At 44.4% G+C, this 10631-nt stretch overlaps 1 protein-coding gene across 1 annotated transcript in view; it reads right to left on the bottom strand.

Annotated features, from left to right (window-relative positions):
• Positions 1–238: 238 nt before the first annotated feature.
• Positions 239–10631, bottom strand: part of ZCCHC7 (zinc finger CCHC-type containing 7) — a 116282-nt gene continuing 105889 nt past the window's right edge. Inside the window, exons 7-9 of the mRNA XM_059834070.1 lie at positions 6428–6523; positions 1175–1292; positions 239–722 (exon numbers count right to left, since the gene is read on the bottom strand). Of these exons, the coding sequence (XP_059690053.1) occupies positions 274–722; positions 1175–1292; positions 6428–6523 (663 nt within the window). The 3' untranslated portion in view covers positions 239–273. The remainder of the gene's footprint in view (positions 723–1174; positions 1293–6427; positions 6524–10631) is intronic.

Below are 10631 nucleotides of genomic sequence, written 5' to 3'. Positions count from 1 at the left end.
AGAAAATAAACTTATAGCCTATTCTGGGACTACTGAAAAGTACAGCCATTCCAGGCACGAGCACTGAGACCTGCCTGTGAAGTGGACAGTTCATGAGAGACAGAGGTGTCCCTTTCGGCAACAGAGATGGACGCTGGATGTGTGACTGGTGCCTGGGCCCGCCTGCCGCGGTTCAGGGACGGACTCAAATTCCGTGTGCTAAGGGAGGGACAAAAATAAACAGAAGGCAGAGCTGGAGCCAGCAAATGCTGGTGCTACCTATCTACTTCCTCATCACCAGGATTTCTGTTTGGACTTCTTCCTCCTCTGTTTTATGAGGAATAAATTCTCACTGATATCAGGACTAGCATCTTTCTGCTTTCTCCATTTCTTTTTCCTTTTAGCACCTTCCAGAGGTTCCTGCACATATGCAGTCTTGCTGCCTGAGAATGCCTGGAAAATGAACTTGTGATGGATTTTGCTGCCCTTACATGCCTGCCTTTTACACCCTCTAGGGAAGTCCTCCTCCATCTTGTGGCCAATTTCAACATCACTTCTGTGTTTCTCTTCTCTGTGTTTCTCTGCCCGGGACATCTTCATCCTTTTGTGATACTCGCTGACTTTGTTATGTTTCCCATGTTCATTCCAAGGCTTGCTCTTTTTCTTATGGCTGTGCCCCCCATGTTTTTCTTCCTGCCATGGTGTCTCTGACTGTTCTGGCAGAAGGCCGGCGTCCTGTAGTTCTGTAAAACAGATCAGTTTATTTCAATACCCAAGCAGAAAACCTAAAACCTGGTGCCCAAGCCAGCACAGCTTTCCTTATGTATGAAGTCAGTTTCTGCCTTTGATAGATTTTTTTCACAGTGTTTTTTTTTCTGTCAACAGACTAGAATCTTAACAAATTACAGCTTAATCCTCTTCCTGCTAGTTTATAGCATTTTTAATGTCAGTGGATTTTTTAAAATTAAAACATCTGACAACGCCCACCTAGTGGCTTTGACACAATAAACTTCCATGATAGACACCGATGAATAAAGTCACACATCTTTTACTACCATTAGACCACCTACTAAAATCCCTATAGTTTTGCCCAATACATGAAAATAATCCCACAATATTTCTAAAAGCAGCAAACACAGAAGAAAGTATTTCAAAGAACTGAAAGGCAGGAGGGATCTCCCAAAATATACTGTACCTGCAACCTTTCTTTTTAATCTGTCCGCTCTTCTCTTGATATCGTATTCATCATCGTAGTGGTAGATGAATGGAGAAGTAGGCAACATGCTCCCATGCATCCGCTTTTCTGAGCATTCCTGCAAAACACATTTCAAGTCACTAGATGTGGCTGAGTTGCAGTTCTCCTGGAAGGGAAATGGGTTGAATTCTGCAGATGCTGGTCTGTACCTGTGGAGGATGTGGCCAGCAATTCTTTAAACACTGATAAGTTTATTACCATCCAATAATCCTTCTTGTGCACACAGAAAAACATGCATTACATGAGCCAAGTTGCAGCCCTCTTGCAGCAAATGGAAGGAATCCTGTGTCTTCCCGCAATCACTACACGTCTGTAGCACTGATAGAAACAGAGGACTAGAAGCAGCTGAGCACTAGATAAATATGAGGCGAATTGCAAACGGAGCTGTTGGACCTGGGGAACAGGGCTGTCCTGCCTGCAGCCAGGCCAGGTACCCCGCCACCCTCTTTCGCTGCTTCTCGCTGCCCCCTCCGGTCTCCCAGCACAACCACATGCCTGGTCTCCTTGAAAGACAAATACTTCTATTTGCAGGGGAGTTCTTTTAACCTGGATCATTTGGGGTGAAGGTATGTGCAGAAATGTGGCAGAATCAAAGGGTGGGGTGGGCTGAGGGAAGGAGTGAGCAGTGATGTGGAGCCAGGGGAGCATCCTCCCCACACAGCCCATCTGCAGCCAGAACGGTGTGTCCGGCTGTATGCAGTTCTTTCACAGATACAAAACAAAAGCAAATCCTGCAAGAGACTGCTGTGCAAGCACATCAGGTTGCAAGGAAGAGGAAGAGAGGCCCGAACAGTCAGCTGAGGTGAGGAAGGGGCTGGCTCTTGCATCACATGCATGTCAGCCTATTTCCCAAACACTTGATTCAGGAATGTGAATTTTTTCACCGCTGTACACAAAGTTTTAGCAATGATGTCTTGTGAGCCAGGCTAACTGGGATGCTTCCTATGATTCTTTTTTTCAGGGTACCATGTGATATGAACTGATGCTTTCTTCTCCTTGTAAAATGCTTGTTAACTGTCCCGCTTTGCAACATCATCTTTCTAGTTCTTGGACGCTGCCCAAACCTAATGAGCTCTGGGCCTTGCTGTTCTCAAGAAACTGCGAGGAGCTTTTGCTCCCTCCGATGTCTCCACCACAAGTGAAGCAGTTTTCCTTCTTGCATTTGTTATTTCTACCATTCAGTGCCATCCCTAGCACCCCCTTTCCCTGTGTGTCCTCCTGCCTCCTACCCTCTCTTTTTTAAAGGCAGAGTACCTCAAAGATGCATTTCAGATGTATTTCATATTTCTCAGCTTGTGTTTGGTCTTTGTTTGCCTGAAATTAAATGGTGGCGTCCTCCAAAAGGGTACCGTTAGGTTGTGTGACAACTGGCTCGTGTCCACGTGCATGGAGGAGCGCGGACGAGCAATGGCAGATCGTAGCTGGAGCCTACCCAAGTCTGAGGGCTCAGCCTTACCCCACTGTAAAATCAGGCTGAAAAGGACCTAGGAGGGGACATGTGAGTCCACTGATCATCTGAGGCCATTCTCAGTAGCTATTCATCTGAGATATGCATATCCTGGAAGAAAAACGGGTTTCACGCTGAACACCTTGAACAGCTAATTATGACCCCACAAAGAAACCTCCTCTCTCACCTCTCCTGGGTCCTCCATCTACCTCCCTCAGATTTAAGAGGAGAGAAAAGCATAACAGAGAAATGACATTTCAAATACCTGTGTTTCACATACGTGAAACCTAAGAGTGGCCTTTATGCAGGGCAGAGAGCTGCCTGTCTATCTGGAATAAATGAAATAAAATATTACCCCTAAACATTGCCAAAGAGGTTACTGAAAACAACATACATTGGCTTTACGCAAGGGTACGCAAAGACACAGTCATCTTTCTGTGATACCTGTGAAATGTACTGCTTGAGATCCTGCATCAAATCTAGGGCTTGCCCTGCATGCACGTGGCCCGTTCATCATTTTTCTTTTGTTAATATGCTCACACAGAAGCCTCAGTGAATGAAACGCACATGCCACCCAAAGCGGCGCTCCTCTGTTCCTCTTTATCTCCACTGCATTGATAAATCAGCTCAGCAATGTCCAGCATGCACTCAGCTATATTCTTCCCTCTCAAGTAAGCTGCCACTGCTGCCATACACTGTGTACTGTTAAATACTCTTGAGACAGTCTTCAGCGCTGGAGGTATTGTACAGAGGACGGAAAGCAGAGCCTGCTACCAACCTGCAGGAGCAATTTTCTGTGTGACTGGCATACTGGGATGTGAATGCAAGGCACATCTGCAGATACTGTACAGCTCCTTATCCCTGCTGCCTTTAGAACTTGCTGCAGCCTGAATAATGCAGTGGGCTGTCCCTCTTTAACCTGCCCTCCCTCTTAACTTTCCTACTGGGACGCCCCTTAAAATGAGCACATCTTTGTTATGGACCCTAAGAGACAATGTTTTGGATGTGTGGACTGCTACGAAATTAACTATGAGGTGAAGTCTACTAAAGAAAATAAGGTGTTGGTCCTTATTAAATCCTTAGTTTACATAGAAATATGACTGTTTTAATAAACAGTACAGCAAATTCAGGAAACATAACTGCCAGGTGTTGGAATCTCTGACAGTTTATGTCTTAACTACTTCCATTTCCACAAACAAGAAGAAGTGATCCGCAATGACCTCCTTACTGGAACTGCACAGTTAACTCTGGGCTTTAGCACGTTTTTTGCTCTTGCCTCTGTTTTTGGGAAAGGTCTCCCTAGACCTCTATCAAAGAAAAGGAATTTCAGGTGTTCCTAAACTAGATCAAATGGTAACATGAAAGGAAACGGACTGCAGTGGGAAGCACTGATTATGGTGCATCTATACGAAACTAACCCCAGCCTTTTCTTCTTGGTCAGTTTGTTATTCCTCGGCTTTAACCAATCAAAAGAGGCAATAGAGCAGGGTTCCTGAGATATAGAAATGGGAAAAATGTTAAGAGACGCTTGTCATCACAAGTGATTTTTACCTGCTTAAAAATAGTTACATTTAAAAAAAAAAAAAATCAACACCCCCCCCCCCCCCCCCCGCCATTTATTCTCCCTTAAATCTTAAAGGCAGATCCTTCAAGCTCTCACAGAACTGCTCACCACATGAACTCAGGCACTGATTATGACCTCAGTTTTCTTAGCCAGTGAGAGCTGCAAATCTCAGATGCATTGTCTGTCCATCTGGGTCACTGTAAAGATGCACATGCAGGCTGCCAGTCCAATTTCCTCAGCCATTCTTGGATAGAAGGTTTAGCGATTTGAGGGCAAATACTCAGTTATCATTATATAATCCGACGTGTGTCCTGGACGTTTATCTGTATGCATATAGACCGATCTGGTGAGTATTTCTGCCCTTCTGTGTTGTTTCTGACTTCTCCTTTTTTGTTCAGTCATTGCTCAGACTATTTCTGCTCGTTGTATGCTAGTAAAAATACTATTTTATTTTAACTTTGATAGCCATAAAGTGTTGTCCTTGAGTCACTTTACTTCCTTACTGATTTTATACAGTTTCTACCATTTTCTATCCAACTGATTACTATCAGCCCCTCCCACACATCCAGGCTTATTTGTATCCACGTAAGGCTGCCTCCCTCGAACACCATCTTTTGACAGTTTAGTAAAATGTTCCTTATCCATTGCCAGCACTGTCTCACTTCTTCTTCAATCCTATCACTTCATTTTGTATTGTATATCCTCATCTTAGTGTCTATATTACTGGCAGGGGCTTTATTCTGGTTTTGTTTAGCAGGATCAGTTTCAGTGCTGCTTTCATAGGTTTTATCAGCTCTAGTCCCAAACAGCAGGCAGAAGAAGGTAGTTTGCGTGACTCTATCGCCGAGGTCTCACACTGCTGCTGCATGTGTAGCTGTGTCTTGAGCAGATGTCTTGCAGGTGAAGCCAAGGATTTGGACTCCTGTACCACAGCCAAGGCAGTGCCTGTACTCCGGCTGTGCCAGGGGTGACACCAGGCTGCTGGCACACGCTCATCTCTTACTGAGCTTGGATTGCAACAGCTGCTTATTTCCTGCTCCTTCCAACCCTCCTGTGCAGGCAGCAGTGTGTCCTGGATGTGCGCAGTGGCCTCAACACACCACTCGAAGAGAAAAGTCTTCACTGTCTCCAAAGACAGCTTGGCATTAAAAATCTTCCATTTCCCTTTCAGCTCTGCCATGAGAAGATCCCAGCAAACCCGTCCTACCTGTCCCACTACTCCCCACAGGGATTAACTATTTAGCTGAAAACAGCAGCAAGCTTTTAACGGTACAACTTGAGTAGTTGTAGGAGTTGACACACAGAGCACGCAGGAGAGAAGGAAGGAATTTGCTGGGAATTTGCTATCTCTAAGCTGTAGGAAACTATAAATTCAACACATTCAACGGATGAGTAACATTCACTTTCTAGAATACTTGTGGCTCCTGGACTTATTCCGTAAAAGAAAAGAACTAACATTTGTTTGGTATTGATATTTGCAGGTAGAGAGCTGCACTTGTCATGACAGTGGGCTGAAAAAGGTGATAAAAATCAGCAAGCAATCCCAGAAGATGCAGCACACCTCCAGTTTTTACTGAAGTCACTTAAGGCTCACGATGTCCTCCTTCACCAGGTTGTGTACCTTACAGAAGGACGATGTCAAACTTAATTCAGATGTTGAATTTAATTAATAAACTACAAATAAGGATCATCAAAAGCAGGCAGAAATGGAAAATTCCTAAAATGGGCATTCAAATCGTTGGGCTGATTGTGGTGAAAAACCTTACATGATGTTGAACGTGGCAGTAAGGCACTAACATTTCATCCCATGAGCCACGGGAAAAGAGAAAGAAAGAAAGAAAAAAAAAGCTCTGTTCAGGAACTGTCTGTTTTCCAATGAACATTCTCTCTCCCAGGCAGTCTCATTTTGATTTAAGATTTAAAAAACAAATCAATAAACCTGCCAAGGAGAGATAGTAACTTATCCTCCGTATGTTTAAATTATATGGGTGAGGTCACTTTATACATTGGTCTCCACTGATTGCAACAGTGCTGCAAAGTCACAAACATTTCATTAGAGCGGCCCTTCATATAGCATTACCTTGACTCTTCCAGCTCTTTTCTCCAACCACACACCATGGCAGAGATTAATTTCTACCCCAACGTTATACTCAACACTGAGGCAGAGACTGCCAGGACTTACATATCCAAAATGTCCTTTCCGGGAACAGTTGTAGCAGTACACTAAAGCAGAGCGCTCAGAGTGAGAACCTTCTGCCTTGATTGGTCCTGGCTTTGTCTGAAAGATGGAAATAGGCAAGAATTAGGCCTGCCAGTATTCCGAATGCTGGATCAAAAATAAATTAAAATTACATAAATACAATTTTATTATGTTTAAATCAATACATTCCTGCTTGCTGTTGGAATATTAAGTTTGAAAAGAAGCAAGTGTCTCATATTACTGTTACTTTGCAGAGCAAGGTTCAGCCTGAGCATCACAAATGAGGTGGGAAGAGGCATCCCCATTATGTATTCCACCTGGCCATGTTGCTTCAGCTCTGAATATAAGAAAATAGGCTGCTGATTTATCTCTCTCCCCTCCTCATCTCCCAGCCCCCTCCCGCTCTCACAGATGCCCCGGGACGGACAGGGCCATCAGATATTGCATCCACCACCTGGACAGGCACGTTTGTGTATTGCTGAACTAGTCTCGCTTAAAGCAATAGGGCAAAGATCTGATGGAGATACGGGGCCTTCACCCGCTGCATTCCCAAGCCTACGCCCGCGTCCAACAGCAGTGCCCAGAAGCAGGTGTGCTGCAGGAGAACCTGACAGTCCTTCCAAGAGAACGGGGGACCGGTTCTGCTCCCAGCAGAGACGACACGATGCTATGGTCCGTAGCTGCTCTTGGGGCTTACGTAGGGCAAAGAAAGATTTAGCATGCTCCATCAAATTCAGGGGAACAGGCAGCTCTTTTTCTTTTCCCCATTTAGCACCACTAAGTGGAATAGGTGAACATACTGTCTATTTCTTTACTTTTCACATGTGCAAGCATATTCATCCCCCGGAGAAGTAACTGCCACGGAGCGCGTGCCTAGCAAGAGCTGGCACGAGTACAAACACGGTGTGCATGAATTCTGGCTAAAAAGCAGGGGAGCAAAAGAGCACACTTATTGCTTTCGGCATTGCATGCATTTCCTTCTCTCTGGCACTAAAGGAGCACAGAAGAGTAGCCTAGATTTCAAAGAAATTAGTACTACTTGGTAAAGCTGATCACAGGAATTACTTCTTTTTCTTTAAATCTGTATCACCATGCTCTTCTACTGTTAGAGCCGCTGTGTTCTCCTCCATAGCCTCCAGAAGAATGACAGCAGTGCTTGTAAAATAGGCAGAAACAACAGAAATCTTCCAATGCCATTTTTTATGAATCTGATCACACTTGCAGGGTCACCTTATTTTGAACCTCTTCAGCCTTGGGTTTAAATGTGTGTTTCAGATTCATGTTCCTCAGTTCATTTTCACTCACCAGAAGGAGGCTAAAGGAAGACTAAGAAGAGCGACACATCCAACAGTAATTTGTGACAAAAGGCAGGGAAACAGGGAAAGGAAAAAACCCACCACCTACAAAGTAATTTGTATATTTCTCATCCATGTCTTACAGCAAGAGCTCTCCAGCTAACAGTAGTGTCTAAGTGACTTACTAAGCCGGCTTAGTTTTTCAGGTATTCTTTTATCATAAATACATAGAACAGGCAAGAAAAAAAAAAACAAAACAAACCCAATGCAAACATTTGTATAATCCCCTTGAGGAAAAACCTGTGGGTTTAATTTACTGGGTCAATCACCTGTATTCTAGTTAGTTTTCAGCATGAGGAGTGGCCCCAGAAATCACCTCCACTTTGGACAGGGCTCCTAAAAAGCGGAAATAAATCCTACAAGTGATACCTTCCTCTGCCTTCCCACCATGTAGAATTTTACCCCTACTAGATCTGTTTTCAAAGCTGATGTCCATTGAAGCCCACACTGGGATGCTGCCACAAAACCCCAACAGGTTCCTTCAGTCAGTCCCTGTCTGCTAGAGAGCTCTGAGACCAGAATACTAGTACAGTACAGCTGTCAAAAATAAAATCAAGACCATTACATTAGTCTTCGGCTTTCTGCCAGCTAGGCCTTAAAATGAACCATAACGTCGGCCTGAAAATTACATGTTTATGCTATTTGGTCTTTGCAAGGTGCAGTGCAACCATGACACACAGTTACAAAACCCATGTATTATTCCAGAGGCATTATCCTTTACATTCCAAGATGTTGTCTGCTAGAACACCCGCTGAAGAGTCTGACACCTTCATCTGCTGAATGGTCATCCTCCAACGTAAATAATTATTATTTTGGTCATCCTTAGTGTCCTTATGTTGAAACTCTAGTAAAACTTGCACTGAGTTCAAAACATTACTACGTTTTACAAAAAAGAAAAGTAAGATCTTGTGCTGTTTTGAATTGGGCTTTTGAAAATAAATGCCAGCTGTACGGGTGTTGACAAGAAACGGCGCACGCTTACCAGAGTGCTGTAGTGATTTATAGGGCTAAATTAGTAAGTAAAGAGCCTTGACACACACCTTCAATAGGTGCCTCTGTGTAATCCAAAAGTTAAACACACAGCAGGAGATGTGAATAACTCACCTGACTCAGAAATTATGCCTGGCATTGGCTCGCGGGTATGCCTCCCACTACCGAACGCCTGCAGTTCTCAGTGGCTAACAGAGATCCAGCTGGAACTCAACGGCTGCGCAAAGCGCCGGCTGCGCTGCCGTCCCCCCCACTGCCCTCACGTCGCCAGCGGGAGAGGAGTGCCCGCGGAGTGGCCTTGCCTCGCTACAGACAACTGCGCCTAAAAACCGGGCATAAACAGATATGCCGGGGCTTTCCTCTAGTGTGGGAGTCCTTCAGACTCTCCCATTTATTAGGAGTACACACCCTGTGACCCCAACCTCCCCGCCTCCGCACCCCCCCCGAGCCATCTCCTCCCGCCCTGTTTCCTTTTGTTTAGTTAATAGAAAAGGTCTCATTTAAGGAAAGAAATTAAACTGAACACTTGCAGGTCAGATTACAACTCTACATAACTTTACTCCTTTCCAAAGCCAAACAAAAAGGAAACCCGCATGTTATAAACCCTGTGTTTTCTTATTATTTAAGGCTTAAAAAAGCATCTAAAGACTCCGGCCATATGGGTACAAAATAAACTATTCATGAATGTAGCTTCTTTATGTTATAGTTTTTTCTGTTACAAACATTTAAATAATCTATATTTGTAGGGTGATATCTTGGAGATTACTTCACTATCAATATATAGAAGTAATAACCTGGTAGATAGCATTACCTATGAAAGGTCCATCCCATCTGCTATTCTTGCTGAAAGCTTTTCATGCACCAGTAAACTCAGTAAATATCAGAAGATAAAGCATAAGCCTACCACGCCATGGATTTACTCCTAATGTCTCCTCAAAGTGCAGCCTGATGCAACGATTACAAATGATTTTTCTTCTAATGTCATTTTACATAACCCTTTTTTCTGCATGAGTAGTTAGTGCGGAATGAATGAATGAATGCCATTAAAACAGTTAATCATTATCTGGGACACTGGCCTTCCTCCCTTCTCAACTAGGAATCTCCATGACAAAGGCCAAGAGATCAAAATGCCAGGGCTGCCTCTCTGGCCTATTTCTGACAGTAATTTTTTATGCAAATGGCCCTGCTGGGCAGCTCCCTCTGTGACCTTGAGCTCCCCTTATCTGCACCGACTTTGATCCAATGAGGGCTTGCTTTTATGAAGCTCATTACTACTTAGGATCTGCAATCTGGCTAAATCTCACTAATTAAAGAAAAATCTTCTGACCTCCATTTCTTGTATTTCTCTGCTCCTCTGTATTATGCGACGCATGAACCTCGACGGCCGGAGGACCAGAGGCGAGACCCTTTTGTGCAACTCAAACTGCCCATGTTGGACAAATGCATCTCACAGCTAGCCGTGCCAATTGACTTCTACAGTACCGCGTAACGCGCAGTGGCACGCTTCGTGATTCAGACTGGTATGACGACACACACCCGGCTTCACTGACAGCCAAGAGCAGCCTGAGCCTGACCTGTGCAGAGTCATCTCTCAAAACTCACAGAGACCCACCAGACCCAAACCAATGAAGCACCTGCCAAAAGAAAAGCTGTCTGCCCTACCTTGTGTGCCAGTGAAACCACTCCGACAACTAAATAAAATTCAGAAAAGTTCCCCGTGCCATCCAGAGTCTCGTAATCAGGTGAAACGAAGGTCATGCCCTCCGTCGATCCATCGGTGTCCATCAGCCAAGCACACTGCCTCTGCCTATGGCTGGCAATGAGTTGGGGTTTTTTTTTGT

The sequence above is a fragment of the Gavia stellata genome, chromosome Z (genome assembly GCF_030936135.1).
Source record: "Gavia stellata isolate bGavSte3 chromosome Z, bGavSte3.hap2, whole genome shotgun sequence".
Lineage (NCBI taxonomy): Eukaryota > Metazoa > Chordata > Aves > Gaviiformes > Gaviidae > Gavia > Gavia stellata.
The sequence above is the reverse complement of the archived record's forward strand: the minus strand, read 5'-3'. Positions and strand labels throughout refer to the sequence as shown.